Source organism: Podarcis filfolensis (assembly GCF_964270895.1).
Source record: "Podarcis filfolensis genome assembly, chromosome: 5".
Classification (NCBI taxonomy): Eukaryota; Metazoa; Chordata; class Lepidosauria; order Squamata; family Lacertidae; genus Podarcis; species Podarcis filfolensis.
In genome coordinates, this window is record NC_139608.1 from 91266191 (window position 1) to 91288609 (window position 22419).

Consider the following 22419-nt stretch of genomic DNA (forward strand, 5'->3'; position numbering starts at 1 on the left):
GTTCCCATTGTTCGGTCCCAGCTCCTGCCCACCTAGCAGTTCAAAAGCATCCCTAAGTGCAAGTAGATAAATAGGTACTGCTTTATAGCGGGAAGGTAAACGGCGTTTCCATGCACTGCGCTGGTGCTGGCTTGCCAGAGCAGCTTCGTCACGCTGGCCACGTGACCCGGAAGTGTCTTTGGACAGCGCTGGCTCCCGGCCTCTTAAGCGAGATGAGCACGCAACCCCAGAGTTGATCACGACTGGCCCGTACGGGCGGGGGTACCTTTACCTTTAGGCCTGTTGGTCTGCCATAGTTGAAACAAAATTTAAAAAAATCCTTCCAGTAGCACCTTAAGGTAAAGGTAAAAGGACCCCTGACCATTAGGTCCAGTGGTGGCCGACACTGGGGTTGTGGCGCTCATCTCGCTTTACTGGCCGAGGAAGCCGGCATACAGCTTCCGGGTCATGTGGCCAGCATGACTAAGCCACTTCTGGCGAAGCAGAGCAGTGCACAAAAATGCCGTTTACCTTCCCGTCAGAGCAGTACCTATTTATCTACTTGCAGTTTGACGTGCTTTCGAACTCCTAGGTTGGCAGGAGCAGGGACCGAACAACGGAAGCTCACTCCATCGCGGGGATTCGAACCGCCAACCTTCTGATCGGCAAGTCCTAGGCTCTGTGGTTTAACCCACAGCGCCACCCGCGTCGTGACAGCGCCACTCGCGTCCCAGTAGCACCTTAGAGACCAACTAAGTTTGTTATTGGTATGAGCTTTCGTCTGCATGCATACACTGAAACAGAAGTCACCAGACCCTTATAGATAGTGAGAGGGTGGGGAGGGGAATTACTCTGAAGGGTGGTGGGAATGGGTGATTGGCTGATAGGTGTGGTAAACCTGTTGACTGTTAACAACTGCATTGGGTCTTACAGGAAAAAGCAAGGGGTGAGATGGCTAAAAATAGCTTTATCGTGTATAATGAGATAAGTATCCAATGTTTCTATTCCGACCAGGTCTCTCCATGGTTTTAAGTTTGGTAATAGGTTGCAATTCAGCAACTTCTCTTTCCAGTCTATTTCTGAAATTATTTTGTAATAAGACAGCTACTTTGAGATCTTGTATAGAATGTCCTGGGAGATTGAAGTGTTCTGAAGGCAGCCCTGTTTAGGGAAGCTTTTAATGTTTGATGTATTATAGTATTTTAATATTTTTTTGGAAGCCGCCCAGAGTGGCTGGGGAAGCCCAGCCAGATGGGCGGGGTATAAATAATAAAATATTATTGTTATTGTTATTGTTCTACTGGTTTCTCTGTCTTGTGATTCCTGAATTTTTCAAAGGAAATCTTCATGAAAACTCAAAAGCATCTTAGCGTTAATTTCTCCTCATGGCAGTTCTCCTGTGGTGCCATTTCCCCCAATATACACATTTATTTCCCCTAAAACAGTGCGTTTTTGGATGTCTTCAACAATGCATGCATTTTACATGGCTGGAAAACGGTTGCAAAAATTCAAATGTCAAAGGATGGCTGTGTTTTGGTTCTTGTTCAGGAAAGTGATGATTAGGCAAGTCTGCCTTAAGATGTGAAACAAAATTAATTTCCTCTCCCAAACGGTTGAGGGTATATAGGCATTGCAGTGGTGCTTCACAAATTCAACAGGATTTCTTCATGCCGATAGAGGTTGTGACAGCAGCTCTGAAAACCATCTCCCTTGCATGTTTACTTAATTTAAAATAAGAGTGCCTGCAGAGGGCTGGTGTTGCACTTAAATCTCTAGAAATCTTTTGTGTGCTTTATAAACAACAGCTAGCAAAAGACCACTTCCATGTGACTTCAAGGCTGATGAGTCCTTTTGGAGCCTTGACCTAAACCCCTTTTGTCTCCCTGACCCACAGACCCCTGTCTCCCAAACTTCCATGGTCTTTTTACTTGCGTGCTGAGGTCCCCCAAAACACCCCTACCCCAATAACTCACACATCACTCATAAATTTTTGTTTAAGGTTTTTGGCATAATTTTGGCCACAACTTTATTAAACATGCAAATTGTGAGTGGTTGCTTAGGCATTGGTTATGACTATCTTTTTTTTTTTAATAAATATTTATTAGAGTTTTCAATTTTATACAAACAAAAAAGAAAAAGAAAAAAAATATTAAAAACAAATCAATTTCAATACCAATTTTCAATAACATATTTCCTTGACTTCCTCCTACCTCCCCTTCTTGTTTTCTAGTTCAAATTGTTTATCCAGCAAATCCTAATCTCTTAACATTCCATTTAACTAACACCTTATTTTCCAATCAACTTCTTAAATTTTGTAACTTAAACAATATTTATACCAATTCTTTTTACCATAACAGCTAGAGACCACATAAATTCAATCCAGCATCTTTCAAAGTTCATTAATTTTGCAATATTTCTGTAAATAGTCCTTAAATTTCTTCCAATCTTCTTCTGCCGACTCTTCTCCCTGGTCTCGGATTCTGCCAGTCATTTCTGCCAGTCCCATACAGTCAATCAACTTCATCTGCCATTCTTCCAGAGTGGGTAGATCTTGCGTCTTCCAGTGCTTTGCTATAAGTATTCTTGCTGCCGTTGTAGCATACATAAAAAAAGTTCTATCCTTCTTTGGCACCAAATGGCCGACTATGCCCAGGAGAAAGGCCTCTGGTTTCTTCAGGAAGGTATATTTAAATACCTTTTCATTTCATTATAAATCATCTCCCAGAAAGCCTTAATCTTTGGGCACGTCCACCAAAGGTGAAAGAATGTACCTTCAACCTCCTTACATTTCCAACATTTATTATCAGGCAAATGATATATTTTTGCGTGCTTGACTGGTGTCATGTACCACCTGTATATCATTTTCATAATATTCTCTCTTAAGGCATTACATGCCGTGAATTTCAAACCTGTGGTCCACAACTGTTCCCAGTCAGCAAACATAATGTTATGTCCAACATCTTGTGCCCATTTAATCATAGCTGACTTAACTGTTTCATCCTGAGTATTCCATTTCAACAGCAAGTTACATTGGTTATGACTATCTGTCCCCCCCCCCCCCGGCTTGGGGGACAGCACTGACTCCCGGATTCCAGCGAGAGCCAGTGTGGAGGAACAAGATCAGGGATAACTGGAGCTGCGACACAGACCCTCAGCTTCTCCCCGCATGCTCCCAGGGGCTTACGCGGCCCAAACCCGATTCCAGGGGTTTGGACGAAAGGATGGTAAGCCCCTGAATTCCTTTAACGGAATTCCCGTGCAGCAGCAGCATTGGAGGGTCAGGCACAGCCAAATCCATACCCCACCACCAACCAATTTAAACCAATGCCTAACCGCCAACCTTACAAGTTGTGACAATTTGCTACACAGTAGGCAAAAACCAAATGGCCCCAGCCAATCAGCCAAATGGACAAAAATCCTACCAGGCCCCCGCACCAAGGCGGACGACCCCATGATAGGCATAGCAAGGTCAAAGCACAAGCCCAAAAGGGAGGGAGGGCGGGTGATCCGGTGCCCACAGCGAAAGAGAAAGCAGCTTGCTGTGAACCTTGTTTAAATAACCTCTGTTCCCACCCCCAAACTGGCAACGTCAAATTTACCCCAGCAACACCAACCACCAATCCAAGCCAGGCCCCTTCAATCTATCCTGCCTGGCAACTACAGGGTGCTTTGCCTGGCCCCATCCGCAACACGTGCTCTCCTTTAGTGAGAACACGCTTTCTCCCATGTCTATCCAGTATGAAGTTCTGACCTGGCTTTGCTTTCCCCTTAGGTCTCCCCCATCTTTGTCCCAACCACACATTTTCCCCTCGGGTTCTTTGGCCCATTTCCCTTAGTTGCTGGTTTTGGCCAGGGCTTACCCAATATGTTTTGGCACCTGAAGTCTAAATCAGTATGGACCACTGCAATGCGCTCTACGTGGGGCTACCTTTGAAGGTGACCCGGAAACTACAACTAATCCAGAATGCGGCAGCTAGACTGGTGACTGGGAGCGGCTGCCAAGACCACATAACATCGGTCTTGAAAGACCTACATTGGCTCCCAGTACTTTTCCGGGCACAATTCAAAGTGTTGGTGCTGACCTTTAAAGCCCTAAACGGCCTTGGTCCTGTATACCTGAAGGAGCGTCTCCACCCCCATCATTCAGTCCGGACACTGATGTCCAGCGCCGAGGGCCTTCTGGCGGTTCCCTTCCTGCGAGAAGTGAGGTTACAGGGAACCAGGCAGAGGGCCTTCTCGGTAGTGGCACCCTCTCATCAGATGCCAAGGAAATAAACACTTTCAGAAGACATCTGAAGGCAGCCCTGTTTAGGGATGTTTTTAATGCTTGGTGTTTTTAATATCCTGTTGGAAGCCCACCAGAGTGGCTGGGGAGGCCGGCCAGATGGGCGGAGTATAAGTATAAGTATTATTATTATTATTATTATTATTATTATTATTATTATTATTAGTGCCCCACAAAGTGGTGCATCCCCTACCCCACCCCTAGCCAGGGAATAAGGGGTGAGTGAAGATCTACACCACAAACAAGGAGGGAATGAGGCCAGCAGGACCTCCTCTTCGCCAAAACCCTCTGCAGATATGGCAGCAACAGCAGCAGTGGAAGTAGGATCTGCTGCCCCTGTGGATCCTGCCGCCTGAGGCAGTTACCTCACCTTGCCTCATAGGTGAGCTGGTCCAGGTCCCAGCAGTGCTGTTGCCCAGCCAGTTTCTCCTACATGTGCAGTGTTATGTACTGAGTTGAATAGGATCCAAAATGCAGCAGTCTGATTGGTCCTAGAACAATAGGATCCAAAATGCAGCAGTCTGATTGGTCCTAGAACAATAGGATTCAGAATGCAGCAGTCTGATTGGTCCTAGAACAATGCAGCAGTATGAATGGTCCGCAGGAGCCACCCAATCCAGCTCCCGGTGGAAGTGAATCCACAACCTGATTGGCCTACAGGAGAATCCCGGAATTAGCCAGTCATGTGCAGCCCATTGCGTAAATAATGTATATAAAGCAGATATTGTGGGGGAACTTCCATTCCTCCTCACCACTACGAGCTGAAAAAAGAACATGAAATCCACTCTCGACTCCGAGTATATTTCATGCAGTCTAACCGAACAACCGTCTCCTTCAACTCCCAGTTCTCCTCGACAGCCTGTCTGGCATTCCTCTCTTCCCACCTCCCCTGCGAATGAGCACCCTGTTTCAGGGAGCTGAATTTCACATATTGATTTCGACCAGCCAACCCAACCGTCATTTGTGTAAGCCTTAGGAAATCAAGGTGGTGTACTTCAGGGAGAGATAAATTTCCTTATTGGCTGGTGCTGATTCCTTACCGAATCGCTAGGCAACAGCTCTCGGCAGGACCGCTTACAGCACCCATAATCCCCTGCATGTGAATTTTCAAACTTAATTCCACTTCCCTTGGCTCCAAGCCAAAGGTCGTAGCATTTCGCTGCAGCCAGAGCAATTAGCAAGGAGCCGCTTCCTCACGCGGCTGAATTACAGCAAGCGAGAAATGAAAAATTACCATATCGACCCCTTGGCAACACAACCAATCCGAGTAGAATGGCCATGAAGACACGTCTTTCCTTTTTTTTTTTTTAAAGAAATATTTATTAAGATTTTACAAAGACAAATATACAAAAACACATAATAATAAAAATTAAAATTAAAAAATAAGTAAAACATACAGAAAAAACAAGAAAAATTAAAAACAATTATTTTTCATAACATAAAACTCATTTGCTTGTTTCTTTGACTTCCTCACACCTCCCCTTCTTGTATTCCCATTTAAATAATCAAATCAGCAAATCCTTACCCTCTTTCATTTATCTTATCTCTATAACTTAACATTTTATAACTTAGTATTTTCATCCATTATCAATTCGTTTTTGCTTATTCTTATTAACTTTGTTGCCAATACCACTTATTTCCAATCCAACACCTTTTTAGTTTTGTTTTTTTACCTAATTATACCCTTCTTCCATATTCTTAAAGCATTACAGCTGGAAACCACTTAATTTCTATCCAACATCATTCTAACATTCATTAATTTTGCAATATTTCTGTAAATAGTCTTTAAATTTCTTCCAATCTTTTTCCACCGCCTCTTCTCCCTGGTTGAAGACACGTCTTTCCTGAGGATCCTAAGCTTTCTCAATATCTTGTTTCATTCAATGAAAGGCAATACTGAAACAAGCCGGGCAAAATAATTATTACTCATTGTTTAATATATATGGGGTTTCCCCCTCTTCCCCATAGCGCTGAAAAGCTCAGTACAAACATGGTGGAATGCCCCGGGAAGGGGGGGAGATCTGTCATGATGCTTGCAAATTAAGAAGACAAAACACACAGGGATGGGACTGAGGGGGAAGGCAGAGAAGGGAGATCAGTTCTTTATCAGAATAAAGGGGTGAGCTATTTCCTGCGTTGCTGGGCGTTGGACAAGATAATAATAATAATATTTCAACATTTCAAATATACATTTATTAAAAAACCAGAAGCTTTTTTTATTGGGCATTGTAGGGGATGATATAAATAGAAATGATTGTAAGCTGTTTTTATACGCAATGACAGCAGCAAGAATATTATTGGCACAAAAATGGAAGCAAGAAAAATTACCGAGGAAAGAAGATTGGAGGATGAAATTGATGGACTATGCAGAATTAGATAAACGAACGGGAAGAATTCGAAACCGGCGGGACCAGAGATTCACAGAAGATTGGCGTAAATTTACGGACTATCTGAAAAGTAATTGTGATGATCAGATTACATTTGTAGGTTTGCAGGAAGTTTTGTGAGGTGAATAATTTGAATTATTGCATAATTGGATGAAAAGGAAGACGTTAGTTAAGATTATTAAAAGCAATATGAATTTAAGAAATGCATAAGAAATCATAAAAATGGGGCATCATCAGAGGTGCTGATGGAAGTCAAAAAAATTGTATAAGATGTGAAATTTTGTGGTATGTATGACAATTAATATGTTTTAAAATGAATAAAAATTATTATTATTATTAATAATAATAATAATTTTTATTTATACCCCAGCCTCCCCGGCCAGAACCGGGCTCAGGGCGGCTAACACCAGTAAAATTACAGTAAAAAAATAATGGGGGGGGGACGGACACCAATTTAAAATACAAGTTAAAATGCAATTTAAAATGCAGCCTAATTTTAAAAGTAGCCCATAGATCAAAACCATAAGGGGAGGGAAACATAAGGGTCAGACTGAGTCCAAACCAAAGGTCAGGCAGAACAACTCTGTCTTGTAGGCCCTGCGGAAAGATGTCAAGTCCCACAGGACCCTGGTCTCTTGTGACAGAGCGTTCCACCAAGTCGGGGCCAGTACTGAAAAGGCCCTGGCCCTAGTTGAGACCAAGCTAACCACCTTGCGACTTGGGATCTCCAAAATGTTGTCATTTGTGGACCTTAAGGTCCTCCGCGGGGCATACCAGGAGAGGCGGTCCCGTAGGTACATGGGTCCTAGGCCGCGTTGGGCTTTAAAGGTCAAAACCTTAAACCTGACCCTGTACTCCACCGGGAGCCAATGCAGTTGGTAAAGCACTGGGTGAATGTGATCCCTGATGTCCTTCAGGATCCCCCTCTGACCCTACAATGTTAACATTCTATTATTCTAGGTCATTTACGAAAAGGCCACACAAACCGCCAAGCGAGCGGCAAGAAAAGCAGATATATGAATCTCAACATTATACCTGTGGAACTATTAATTTGGCATTGATGTGGTCTATGAGTGTGCTAAGTTTCCAGCCAATCCTAATCAGATTCGCCACCACCAGCAGTTAAAATGTGCTGAAAACCAGCACATTTACTTTATGTGAACGGGCACACCAATTTGGGCGAAAGAGAGCGATGTCCGTTTGTCAGGGAATCAGGAGCAGGAGCACTGGGGAGAGAGGATTGGGAGAGCGAAGGGGAAGAATCCGAGGGCAGCGTAGGGGAGTATGACAGTGGCCCGAGAGATTCCATGAGCTTCTCCAGCGAATCAGAAGATTCCCAGAAGGGGGCGCCGATGGTCAGGGCAAGGGGGGTCCCAGGGGGGACGCACCAGAAACAAGGAGCCAGAGGGGAACCCCAAAGCAGCAGTGGAGGATCGGGACCAGTTTCCCCACCAGAGCGTAGTGGGGGGGAAGAGTCACATGTGTCAGGGGCAGTGTCTCCTCCAGAGAGGGAGTCAGGGCTGACCACGCCTCCAACGGAGGGGAGGTCAGTTGCAGCTAGCCCCCCCGATGGGGGAAGCAGTGACAGCAGCAGTGGAACGGTCAGGAGGAAAGCTGCTGGCTGGGCGCGCGCGCCAAGTTCAAATGTGCAGGCGCGCGGAACAGCAGGAGACCCGGATGGGGAACCAGCTCCTAAAGCCCGCCGGAGGGAGGGAGAAGGCTCAGGGGAATCAGCGGGAGAAGAGGCTAGAAAGGGCGGAACCCCGGCGGGCAGGCGGACCCAGAGGAGGAAGGAGCAGCGGAGAAGGTGGAGCAAGGCTAGAATCTTAAATTGGTGTCAAGGGGGAGGAGACTCAGACGGAGCATCAGTGGTCTGACACTTTAGACGTGGGGCTGCGCGCTGCGGCTCTGGAAGTGAAACTGAACTTCAATAAAGACTTTTATACTTAACAACGAAGCAGCGTTGGTCCTTTGTGAGCTGGGACCTAGGGTAGCTCTGACACCGTTAATTGAGCTTGTCAAATAAATCTTTCATTGATGTGGGCATGCTCTGAGCCGCATCTCAGGCGTTATGATGGTTTTCCTGACCCATGAATGCCTATGACAAAATTAGGCAGATGGATGATAACAGGAAAATGTGCGCAAAATGTAAGAAATGGAAATTTTCTGCAGAGTTATTTGCTTAATTGATATGCAGACATAATTGACTGATAAACTTCCATTCCCACTCACTCGTGCATCTAGATTTAGTTGCATAGGTCTGAAGTGTGCAGAGCAAAAAGTGCTGCCTTTCTTTCGTATGCCACAACTAATGCAAGGATTTTACTAGCCAAAAAATGGAAAACACAAGAACTACCAAGGGTAGAAGAATGGCAGATGAAGATGATGGAATTTATGGAGCTGGCTGATCTCACCGGGAGAATCTGCGACCAAAAAGAAGAGGAATACCAAGGAGATTGGAAGAAATTTAAAGACTATTTGAATAAATATTGCAATATTAAAGATATGTAATCACTTGAAAGAACTAATTAGGCCTAGGATTAAATTAGGAATAAATATATAAATAAGAAAATGTACGATAAGAAAAGTCAGGAAATTGGAATATGACTGTAATGTTGTTTTAGGAAATAATGATATTGGAAACTGCTACATTTAATTACAAGGAAATTCAGATGGATGAGATTAGAGGAAGTCAAGCAATATGTTTATGAAGATGGATTTCAATTAACTAATTGAGTTTTGTTTTTTTGATGTTATGGAATATGGGATGCTGGATGTATTTTAAGCTCTTTATTCTTTCTTTTTCTCCCCCCCTCTTGTTATTGTATATTTTCTTTTATGCTGTTTATTTATGAAAATCAATAAATATTATTGGGGGGGAGCGCTGCCTTTCTCCTACGTGGAGGTTAGGAGGTCCATGTGATTGGGGAACACCCCCCCCCAATTATGCCAGTGCTTGTGTGTTCGGCTTACTTTTCACATGAGCACCACATGCAAGATATGTTGGGGGGGCCAGCATCCGTCCCCCCCCCTTGCTCCCTACAAGCAAGCCATGTGTGATGGACAGGAGTCTTCTATCTATTGAATGGAAGATGCCCCAAAATTAAACCAACAACCATCTGCATACAAATTCCATAGAGTTTTGCTGTAGCTGTGTTCCTTCCTATGGCTTTGTTGTTATTTATTTTTTGTTCCTTTTCCATAAGTTTTTTTTTATGGCAGTTTTTGAGTAATACAATTCAAGTAACTTATGAACAAAAATATATATAAAGGGGCAGCCAAAAGAGGAAAGAGGAACATGGGTTAAATGTGTTTTTTGACCATATAAACTGTTGGTACACATATTCTGGACGGCCGACAACGCTACGTATTTCTCAAGAAAAGCCAATTGAGGTTCTATTCCTCTTTGTGCTCAAACAAGAACAGTTAACAGGAATAATCAATTCACTGTTATATGGAAGACCATTACTTCTTCCAGTGTCAAAGCACCAAGACAGGCTTCCTCAACCTCAGCCCTCCAGATGTTTTGAGAATACAATTCCCATCATCCCTGACCACTGGTCCTGCTAGCTAGGGATCATGGGAGTTGTAGGCCAAAAACATCTGGACGGCCGAGGTTGAGGAAGCCTGTACCAAGTGCTTGGCTGCCCCACTGCACTCAGGACCTGTACTTCATGGTCTGGTGGTGCATTCAAAATAGTTGGAATCAGTGTTATTTTTGTAGAAAAAGAGGTGCTGGAACTTGTTCTCTTGGAATGGCAATGATGCCCACCTGAGAGGTGCTGGAATTGAGTTTCGGTGAGTTCTGGCTGAAAAAAAGCCCTGGTTGGAATGCAATTTAACGAAAGATGCTGAACTTCTTAAATGCAGTGCACATTCCAGGACTAAGACCAAAACTTCACCAGATAATGGGCCTACAATGAGGTAAAGGTAAAGGGACCCCTGACCATTAGGTCCAGTTGTGGCTGACTCTGGGGTTGCGGCGCTCATCTCGCTTTATTGGCCGAGGGAGCCAGTGTACAGCTTCCGGGTCATGTGGCCAGCATGACTAAGCCGCTTCTGGCGAACCAGAGCAGCGCACGGAAACGCCGCTTACCTTCCCGCCGGAGTGGTACCTACTTATCTACTTGTACTTTGACGTGCTTTCAAACTGCTAGGTTGGCAGGAGCAGGGACCGAGCAACGGGAGCTCACCCTGTTGTGGGGATTCGAACCGCCGACCTTCTGATCGGCAAGTCTTCGTCTCTGTGGTTTAACCCACAGCGCCACCCGTGTCCCTCCTACAATGAGGTAGCTAGTCTTAAAGATAAATTATAACCAATATTCCATGAGCTTTCTGCAAGTTTCATTGTTATATCGTCTCCTCTGTCTTGACCCTGGAAGAGCCCCGAATAGCCATAATACAGCTTTAAGACCAATGCACAGGTTGCGCAATGGAACTTGTCACAAAAATATTGCAAGAAATCAGATCTGGAACAAAACAGGAAATTGTTCAGGAAACATGGGAATGCAAACGGCTAACGGGTGCTCCATTAAAAATGATGGCAACAAAGGATGGGGATTGGCCCCCAAAGGGATTGTGTGGGGAAATCCCACTGCGATGGAGATTTGTCGTTGACAGATCCTGCGCCTCACAAGGAATATAGAGATTTGAGTTTTGTAGGAAGTTGGAAAGTGGTCCACTTCAACCATAGGACAATATGTAAGAAATTAAATTTCCGTTATGATGAAACAGCAAACGTTAATGTTTAGTTATGGATACGTTTGCCAAAGACAACTGTCGTCTTTTATAACTCTGAAAGACTCAAGTGTCTGTCTGTTTTCAAAATATAGGAGTGTGAAGTTTACCAGCGGCACAATTTTTATTAAATACATATATTTAAAGGATCAGTAGATCATATATTATATATATTAAATTGTTTGGGGGAAGGCAATAGATGTTTAGGCCACAATTAATGAATTTTTATTAAAAAAATATTATCAGTGATATCTCTTCTACTCCACCCTCCCATTGTTTACAGAAGTGGCACTTGAAAGTATAATTCTTTAATTTTTCCCCAGTTCCACTTAATAAAATGCAACCAAATGACCCTTAGTCAATTTTTAACCACAGCAAAACTTGCTTGATTTTCACATTTATTGCGGCTACTGAAAAGTACCAAGCAATTCATTTATCCCAATGTTTGCTGAGGCAAATTAACAATAATTTCAGTCATATGTACATATAGTATTTCAGTAATGTGGCAATGGAAGATTCAGCGCTGACCACCAGCTGCTGAGGGAAGCAGCTCAGAGCTAAGTATCAAACATCTAAATTGATTAAAAGCTTGCGTGTTGAACAGTGGCTGAAATAACAGAATAGCACTGATACCTGCTCAGTATTCAGTGTCCAAATATGTTCCCAGAATAGTTCCCCCCTTTCTCTTCCACCACAGGAAATAATACATTCAGTTGATATTTTATTGTTGAGATGCAAACTATATTCAGGCATTTGCCTGAATAGAAACGGTGAACAGAGACAACATCCCTAGGCACATGTACTTTTAGGTCCAAGGACAGAAGAGGTTTCTTTAAGTGTGTTCCCTTGAATGCACTGAGAAATGTTCCCTCTGGTCGGGAACCCTGAGAAATCAAGAGTTTCTTGCACACAGGTTTCCAAGTGCATTCACCTTCCTGACATTAGAATGCTAAAAGGGCATTTTTGTACCTTGATTGTGTGCTTAGACACCTGGTGAAATGGCCAGGAAGTTCTCCCAAATTTTTGCTCTATAGGAGGAGATTCTTCATTGCTTGAAGGCATTTCAAACACAACAGAGCCAGCAAGCCAGTTTTAATCCACAATACGAAATACGTTTTTTTAACAAGTGATGCTGAGGAAGACTTTTGCCTGGAATGTCGCAATTATAGAAGATGTGATGTTGACAAAGATGCGTTCAAAAATCAAATGGACTTTCTAACAACCCTAGATCTTACATTTCAATTATTGGTGTGAGGAAAGCTAAAGCCAATGTAAGCGTCGCTTGTGAAATTATAGCCTTGAAGCGCAGTTGCTCTTGGCAATAACTGGGCTGCTTTCATAAAACCAAGACCAACCATTTGATTATAGCTTTCCTTCATTCTAATCCTTTCCTTCATTGGCTTCTGAACCCAGCATTTGTAAAAAACAAACAAAATCAAGACCAGTTTTCTTGACCATTACAATTATTGCTATCTCAAATATGTGCATGTGTCTTCCTACTAGAAAATAAGAGAACATGTTATGCTAATAATAATAATAATAATAATAATAATAATAATTTATTTATACCCTGCCCATCAGGCTGGGTTTCCCCAGCCACTCTGGGCTGCTTCCAACAAAATATTAAAATACAACAGTCTATTAAACATTAAACAGGGCTGCCATCAGATGTCTTCTGAAAGTCTGGTAGTTGTTGTTCTCTTTGACACCTGGTGGGAGGGTGTTCCACAGGGTGGGTGCCACTACCGAGAAGGCCCTCTGCCTGGTTCCCTGTAACTTGGCTTCTCACAGTGAGGGAACCGCCAGTAGGCCCTTGGTGCTAGACCTCAGTGTCTGGGCAGAATGATGGGGGTGGAGACGCTCCTTCAGGTATACTGGGCCGAGGCCATTTAGGGCTTTAATTGTCAGCACCAACACTTTGAATTGTGCTCGGAAAAGTACTGGGAGCCAGTGTAGGTCTTTCAAGACCAGTGTTATGTGGTCTTGGCAGCCGCTCCCAGTCACCAGTCTAGCTGCCACATTGTGGATTAGTTGTAGTTTCCGGGTCACTTTCAAAGGTAGCCCCATGTAGAGCGCATTTCAGTAGTCCAAGCGACAGATATCTAGAGCATGCACTGCTCTGGTGAGACAGTCCACGGGCAGGTAGGGTCTCAGCTGGCATACCAGATGGAGCTGATAAACAGCTGCCCTGGACACAGAATTGACCTGCGCCTCCATGGACAGCTGTGAGTCCAGAATGACTCCCAGGCAGCGCACCTGGTCCTTCAGGGGCACAGTTACCCCATTCAGGACCAGGGAGTCCTCCACACCTGCCTGCCTCCTGTCCCCCAAAAACAGTACTTCTGTGTTGTCAGGATTCAACGTCAATCTGTTAGCCGCCATCCATCTTCCGCCTCCAGACACTCACACAGGACCTTCACCGCCTTCACTGGTGCACAGAACAGACATAAATCCATCCAATATTGTCCCCTCCACACATCACTGGAGAAACGCAGATGGTGGAGGACAGCAGCCTTTGAATTCAGCATATTCTCAGTTTTGGAATACGCTTGGAAGATCTGTTAACATAAACTGAGAATGCATGCTAGAGGAAACATTGGCAAAAGAGGATAAGCTGTCTTTCTTGCAACTCCTCTGCCTGCAACTAATCATCTGATTGCGGATCTCTTCGTAAGTTTGTGTTGAACTCCCAGTTGGGTCTGAACAATACTACTGGAAATGTGTTAAATCACATATCTAACAGACTTAATACAGAATAGAAAAACATAAGCATTTCTGGTATAACCCTCTAATTTTACTGATTTAAAATATCAAAACAATGCTTGCCCTCCTTTTTTTGTCTTCAAACACAATGACATGATCCTTTTCTATGTGGGCTCTTTTTGACTACTCCCCAGAATGCGTGAACAGGTGTGCATTCAAGAGTTGTGATAATAGCAGCTCTTGGGGGATGTATTTGCTTTGGGAAACTAATGCATGGGGAACAGGTTACATACCATGACCCCCATGCAAATCAGACAATCTGTGACTGCTTTTCAGAAAAGTATATCAGAAGATCCAGGCCATAGCTGCCAACCGTCCCTTATTTGGCAGGAAAGTCCCTTATCCCAGCGCCGTGTCCCACTGCTGTCCCGGACTGATGATGTCCCTTAAATTTCCCGGGTTTCAAAGGAAGCAGCTCCTCTCCCTCCCTCCCTGCCAGCCAGGGAGGAGGGAGGCTCCAACTGCGTTGCTTGGCTGCGTTGCTCACCCAATAAGGAGTCTAAGAACGACTGGGGGGGGTGGAGCTTGCATGCCTTGTGCCGATCAAATCGGCCGCATTGTCTGGGGACTCGCCTTTGCTCAGCGCTTCCCAGCGGAGAGGTGACGGTGGTTTTCCTTGCTGCATCCCCTTTGCTGGGTTGCTGCGCTGTGGGAACCACCGCTTGAGGCTTCATTTGGCTGCTGGTTGACTAAAATCCCTTATTTTGGCTGCTGATCCCTTATTTTCGAGGCTGCTGGTCCCTTATTTTCAAATCTGTAAGTTGACAGCTATGATCCAGGCAAAGATGTTAGATGCATTTGGCCCTCACTGGAAGACTTCAAAGGTTTAAGTAAGAAAGAATGAGGTGCGAAAGGAGGCAATTTGCTACAGGTTGTCCTTGCAAGCCTGAAATGTTTGTTTTTGTGATTTTAGAAGTCAATGCACTAGTTGTTCATTGACAGTGCAATTATAGGAGTCGCCATTTGCCTAAAGCAGAAATATAAAATTATTCCTAACTGAGCATCAAAACTGTAGACCCAAGGGACTATGAAATGAGGTTCAGCAATAATGAAAGAGGAATAGTCTGGCAAAGGTTGTTGTATTGGAGATTTGGAAGAATGGCAAGAATGGTATTATGGGGAATCTGTAAAGATGGGAGATTGTGAAAGGCAGTTCCAGCTCTCATTCGTAGAAAGATTCAGCCTTCCGTTTTGTTATTTGGGCATGCACATATTTGCAAGCAAGATAGGGCCAAGTTTAGAAACCATCTAAGCAAGTGGCAACCCCCATGTTTTGTGATTATGATTTCCGTATGCCAATTCTGCTTCACATGAAGCTCTTCTTTTTGAGTCCTTAACCTATCACAAATCAACTTAATCTGAAGGACCTAAATTCTAATACTAAGAGGTTGAAAAGCTTTTTTCTGTCCACTGCAGCCAACCACTCAGTTCATAATTTCTGGTAAACATTCTACTCACTCATGTTCAGTTTGATTGTGCTGTGGTGATAGTTTCTGAGTGGTTAGACAGCACTGACATCCTGCACCAGATCAGATCTGACAGTTCAAAGGCAGCTCACTGTTCTAAGGCACCATCATTTATCACAACTTTGATGGGGCAGACCAGACAGGACCTCACAAGTTCAACCAGGGAGAATGGGAATTTTTGCCCTCCGGAATCAGGACCACTCTTCCTAGGTTGAAAAATAATAATGGCGAGGACAGTTTGTCTCGACAAGATCCTGAATCATGGGACAAAGCGATGTAGAGGCTTTTGGAAAACTGTGACACAACCGCTTCCCCCGATTCATGATGGGAAAGATCAACAGTTGGAAGAATGAAGAACACAACACCATTTATGTTGGGACAACATCATGGGGGGGGGGGGAGAGAATTACCACACTCAGGAAAGAACCATCAATCCCGTCGGAGTACCTCACTTTATAAAGTACTTAATATATTAACATGAATTGAAACCATAAGATGGTAGCTGTGGTATAAGGGATTATTATCTTGAAGGGAATGTAATTGAAATTATTAAGCTCTTGGAACGCAGAAAATAAAAAAAACAAAGAGGAAGCCATCAAATCTAGCACATGAGGAGGCCACTTTAACTAAATTGTAGAATTTGGTATATAAACAATTGGTTTTAATGATTGTATTAACTGGATAAAATTGGCATTGCTATAACAAGGCTGTTATTGGAATGATATTGGAAAAGCAATAAAAATATTTATTCTTAAAGAGAGAGAATTTTTGCCCTACACAAATCATGGCACCACACCTTGTGTAAGTGTAAGTAACCCGTTCATTCCCAGATTTAGGGTTGAAATAAGGGCCAGACGAGGCTCTTTGGGTTTGGTTGGCTATGTCATCTATACAATGCAACAGAAAGAACTCACATCAGCTGTCACGACCGTCTTTGGCATTAGCGAGACAACAGTTGATTGTGTGAGAGAGGTTCTGCCACCAATACGCAGCCAAAGTATTCAGAGTACCAGCAATTTAGCCACATTATTATTTAGAGTTCTATGGTGGTGGAAGTGGCAAGGTCAGGTCAAGAACACTACTGAAAGCCCATAGGCACAAACGTACATTTAGGCAGACTTATTAGGGTGTCACTCGCTTTCTGTAGACCAGGGCTATGGCAACCAAAAGCAGTGCTCATCGCCGGAACACTAAAGAAGTATAAGGCAGACACTGCTGAATCTACAGGCCAGATTTGCCTCTTGAAGAAGTAGGGGGAGGTTATACCAAACTTATGGATGAGCAGAGATAGCTAAGCGCAAGGTTTGGTTCCTAGGCTGAGTTGTGAATTGCATGTGTTCAGAGGTTGTTATGCCACCCATATTTGGGTCCTGTTCCAGTGATGACACACAGACATGCAAAAATGAAGGCACTTTATGAACAAAATCCATTGGGTCATTAGAGGGGTTCCACACTAGGAGAACTTAAAAATGGAAAGCATAGTGCTGGTGGTCAACAAGGCAAATCTTAAAAAAATCTTAAATCTTAAAAAAATGTTGTATAAACACCAACAATTGGGAAACACTGGCCTGCGAGCACTCCAACTGGAGAACAGCCTTTACCAAAGGTGCCATGGGCTTTGAAGACACTCAAACTCAGGACGCAAGGGAGAAACGTGCTAAGAGGAAGGCACGCTTGGCAAATCCACACCGTGATCAACTCCTGCCCGGAAACCTATGTCCCCACTGTGGAAGGACGTGTGGGTCCAGAATTGGTCTCCACAGTCACTTACGGACTCATTGTTAAAACCGTGTTTATGGAAGACAATCTTACTCGGCTCTGAGGCATCATCGAAGAAGAAGACACTAGGAGAACCTTTTTGCCCTTTGAGACGTAAATGTTTGCTTGTGGAGGTGCTGGCTCCCATTGCTACTTCATTCCAGTTATGGTGAGCTGAGCTTGGTATTGTTAACAGTTTTCTATCAGGCCAATGAACAAAACCACAGATGAAGACTACGTCAAAAAGAGTGCTGTGAGATGAATGGTGGCGCCGATGGCCTTTTGTCTTTGAAGACTTTAATGTGTTTTTTTATGGGTTCTCCTGAATGACATGTGGAGCATGCTGTTAGTCTAACATGACGTTGGAAATAATATTCACTTTATAGACTATGGGCCACTCTCATTCCCACCCCCACACCCCCTGCTCATTCAAATTGGGCTATAAAGCATGGTTTAATTCTCCAGAAATCATTTAGCGTAGTGACAACACAGAAGGGGGGGGAAAGAAGATTAAAAGGCACAAGCAGTCATTTTCTTTCACTTTTTTCCTAATACTTTATATTATTCTGTGTTATGCAGTTTAATGAAATCACTGAAAACAGCTAGAAAATATTATACCAATTTCTGTACACTTTACACCTCTATTCTACACCTTCCCACGATACACATTTTAGCTTCAGGAGAAATGTACAGCATAGAAATTTTTAAAAAATACATTCCGTGTCCACACACACTCAGTTCCAATAAGTACATTCTGTAAATCAAATTTAATCTATATTACTAATCAATTTGTTTTTATTGCTGGGACATAGTTGGATGCTGCCATTCTTAGGTATAGCAATGTCTGAGGCAGGAAGAATACCAACACTGACAAGGCATTAAGTAGTTAAAAATAAAAATAAAAATATTTTGGCTTTTGTGAATTATTCTTACCACTTTATTTGGCTGAGATCTTATCGTGTGCATGGAGGTTGTAATGGCTCCTCTTGCTCTGTGCTAGGAATAGGACTATGGATGCTTCCAGGATGTCACTATTTTGGGGGCGAGATTCAATCATATACCTGCAAATTCGGGTTGTGCAATTAAAGTTGATTTGGCGATCTTGCGCAATAAACTCCCCTCCCCTCAGATTGAACCTTTCTGCAGTAAGGAAAGTGATGGGGAAATTCAGTGTGGAATAGCCAACTGCCTGATGCAATCTTGTACAACTTCCCCACAAACAAATTAGAATGAATGCTCCGTGAAATCACCAACGTCTAACCTCCCTGCGAATTTGTGCAAACACATCAATAAAAAGGTCGTCTGGTAGAGACCTATCAGTGACATTTGTCTTCCATGAAATACACCCTCTCTTGGATACGGAGAAAGTAGAAGCTGCCTTCTCCATGTTGGTTGGAGGAATAGTGAGGGCAACAGCCATTCTCATCTTGACCCTACCAATTTTTCTGCATACACAGAAAACATCCCGTCTTTGCGTCAATGGGCAGAGACCTAATTTTTGCCCTTGAGCATTTCTGGTTCTAGAAAGAATCACTTCCTCCTTTGAGTTCTTCCCTTATCGCATCTTTGAAACGGTACCCTCAAACATTTTACCTAATTTCTATCGAGGCGGTTTAAAAACAAAACAAAACGAGGAAATACGTTAAATGGGGTTTCCCTCTAAAAAGCAGACTCTTCTGGCCCACCCAAACTCAGTGCAACCAGAAATGTACTTATCATTTCTGATATATCACATTTTAAAGTTTAAAACATTCTGATTTCCCTCGAGATATACGTCATGCAAAGTTGCTGTTTATTAAAGTAAGTTATAGAAGAAGCTGTAACCTTGGTTGTTGTTGCTGTTTTTTTGTGACGGGCGCTACAGACACATGCCAAATCTGTGTTGCATTGCCGCTTGCATTGTACTGTACAGTTCACAAATCTGACATCTTTAAAAAGCAGCGGTTACTTTTAACGGCAGGCTGTCTATATTTATGCCACTAGCAGTTGGTTGAAGGAGCATTTTTGTTTCCCCTGCTGCTTTCAGCCAAACTTGCCACTTAGAGTTATCTGTCTTTTGCATATTGCTTTTCTGAAGCATAGATTTTGGTGCACATAGTAGCATACAGGTGTGTTGCCATAGAAATAGAAGCCTCCATTTTGCCTCTGTGAAACGAGTCGGCAAAAGCTAGAGCTTGAATAAAGGAAGCAAAGAATAATAAACAAAGCTATACATGGTGACCAAAAAATAATAATATAAAATTAAACCAGAAGGATTTCTACTGCATATACAGATGTCTGGCACAGAACTGCAGGTTATATATACATCAGCGCAGATGATATTTCAACAATTTACATATATTACACTGGGCTCAGGGTTCAAAATACTTCAAGTCTTTTTGCTGGCTTAAGAAGGAAATGAGGATAAAAGAACAAGTCATAGTTATCAGATGCACCGAGATTCTTTCAGACAGTTGACAGAATGAGGTACATCGAAAAAGTGCAAGATCAGAGAGCCTACTTGGCAGTGCTGTGTGTTTGTATGCATGCAAAAAACTTCCTTTTCATGCATTATAGCAAGCAGGGTTTTTTTCACATTTTTCTTTCAGTATTATTAATCAATATGTCATGGTAAAACGAATGCATACCTGTCCATGAAATACTGAGAAATGCGTTCAAGTAAAATTTCTGCACTTAGCTGTATCATGAAGTATTACTATACTTTTGTTAATATTTCGGGGAGCGGGGCAGGGGGGGCGCGGATATTCTATTTACGACACACACCGGACAAGCTATATTGTTATGCGTTTAAAGTTCCTGCGCTTATGTAGGTAACCTGGGCAAGACAGAGAGAGGGCAGGAGGGGAGAGGGTGGTCCGTCCTGAACTCCTAGGCTGTCGGGCAAACGTACGCGCCTTTAGAGCAGTCCGCCATAACCTCCTGCATTTAGCCCCGTCACTCTACAAGCATGTCAGGGAAAAAGAAGGGAGCCTTTGTTTGTACATCTGTACAAAGCAAATGAAGAGGGGTGGGATGAAATGATGGAACAGGGGGGAAAATAAAACAAAACAAAAGGCAACCTGCAAATAAACAATGGCGAAACTCCCACAAAACACAGGCAGAAAAGATTTTGGGGAGGAACGAAATAAACGCGGGGCGGGTTTTATTATTATTATTATTCTTCGCGCAGCTGCAGGCAGTAGCGGTGGAAGCGTAGCTGGAAAAACATTCGCTCTAGAATAGAATGCGTCATCCCAGGCAGCGTGTAGTCTTCGGCGACACCCACATGCTTGAATCCCAAAGACTCGTACAACTTGTGAGCCGCCACCTTGACCGCCGTGGTTCCCAGTACAATCGACGAGTAGTTATTGACCATGGCAAACTCAACCACCTTCCGACCCAGAGCTTTGGCGATCCCTTTTCCGCGGTATTTGGAGTCGACGGACATGCGGCGCAGCTCCACCGTGTTGTCTTCCTCGTTGCCCCTCGCGGCTACGATGCCCACCACGTTGCCGTTCAACACGGCCACCCAGAAGCAGGAACCTGCAGGTATAAAGCAACATGTGAATCTGGAAAACAAAACACAAAAGGCTTCTTCAAATACACATCTCTGGGGTTATCGGACGTTTTCCCTATTTCTTTCCGAGCTCAGAGACGGACAGTCAATACGAAACAGTTCGTCCTCGAGAACAAAAACCAAGCGGAGGCGGCACTTTTCTACCTAGTGTAAAAAAACCTGTGACCCTGAAGAACTAGAAAATTGGCTGTGTGACTCTCATTACCTGAGAATCTTATGAATCCCTCTACAGTGGTGCCTTGGTTTTCAAACGCCTTGGTTCTCAAACGCCTTGGTTCCCAAATGCTGAAAACCCAGAAGTAAGTGTTCCAGTTGTTGAACGCTTTTTGGAAGCCGAACGTCCGATGTGGCTGTCAGCTACTGTTTCCAGGGCGCCTGCACCAATCGGAAGCTGTGCCTTGGTTTTCGAATATTTTGGAAGTCAAGCGGACTTCTGGAACAGATTAAGTTTGGCGCTTTTGTTTTTGCTATTTTGCGTTTTTGAGGCTTTTCCGGTTAATTCGTTTTTGTGGCCCTGTGGAACCCAGTTCAGCTACTGACTGTATGACTGTGGAAATGGATACAAGCCCCCCACCCCATCCAAATAACAACTATCATCAGTGCAGGTAATAAATAAATAAAATTTTAATTTTGATCATCTACAATACTGTCTTATTTCTTTTATAGTACAGTACATTGATTATTGCTTTCATTTTATGGATCAATGGTCTCGTTAGACAGTAAAATTCATGTTAAATTGCTGTTTTAGGGGTTGTTTTTAAAAGTCTGGAACGGATTAATCCATTTTGCATTACTTGCTATGAGAAAGCGCGCCTTGGTTTTGGAATGGACTTCCAGAACGGATTAAGTTTGAGAACCAAGGTATCACTGTATACTGCAGTTTTTTTCTCACTACGGTATAGTAGAGCCTCAACCTTTTTCTAGCAAGGCCTGATGAATGTCTTACTCACATAATGCAGTGGGGGCTTGGGGCTGCAATGATGGACCCGGCAGGCCAGGAAAATGTATTTTCCTGTCCAGTGGAGTTTGCAAAGCTCCCACTTTCTCATCTTCAGCTAAGAGCGTAAGATGACAGCCCTCCGCTACAGTACACCCTCATCGTCTGTTTCTATTTAGCTGTTATGAACGACAGACCTCCCTTCCATTAATTTGCTCCTGTTCCTCATTTGTAATGAGACAACAAATTTGTTTTTGTTTTTGTTTAAATTTAACTTGCCAAACTGGCATCAAAAGCGAGACGTCCTTTTGGGCAGACCGGCCGGTGCCCTTGTTTGTTTTTCCTCATCCAATTGCTCACTTAACATAGGATGAAACCAGTCACTTGGTCATCACCAGTTGTCTTTCCTGTCCTGCAAACTGGTGAGGACTATACTTCTGCAATAATCAGAAATCTAGGAGAGCAAAGGGAGATCAGCACACCTTAGCAGGATGGTACAGATGGCACCAAGTGGTGAATTACGAACTTCCACGTACACCATGACAAAAACC

At 43.4% G+C, this 22419-nt stretch overlaps 1 protein-coding gene across 1 annotated transcript in view; it reads right to left on the reverse strand.

The window, feature by feature from the left end:
• Window positions 1-17809: 17809 nt before the first annotated feature.
• NAT8L (N-acetyltransferase 8 like) overlaps window positions 17810-22419 on the reverse strand; it is a 44704-nt gene continuing 40094 nt past the window's right edge. Inside the window, exon 3 of the mRNA XM_083615997.1 lies at window positions 17810-20897. Coding sequence (XP_083472123.1) covers window positions 20530-20897 — 368 coding nt within the window. The 3' untranslated portion in view covers window positions 17810-20529. The remainder of the gene's footprint in view (window positions 20898-22419) is intronic.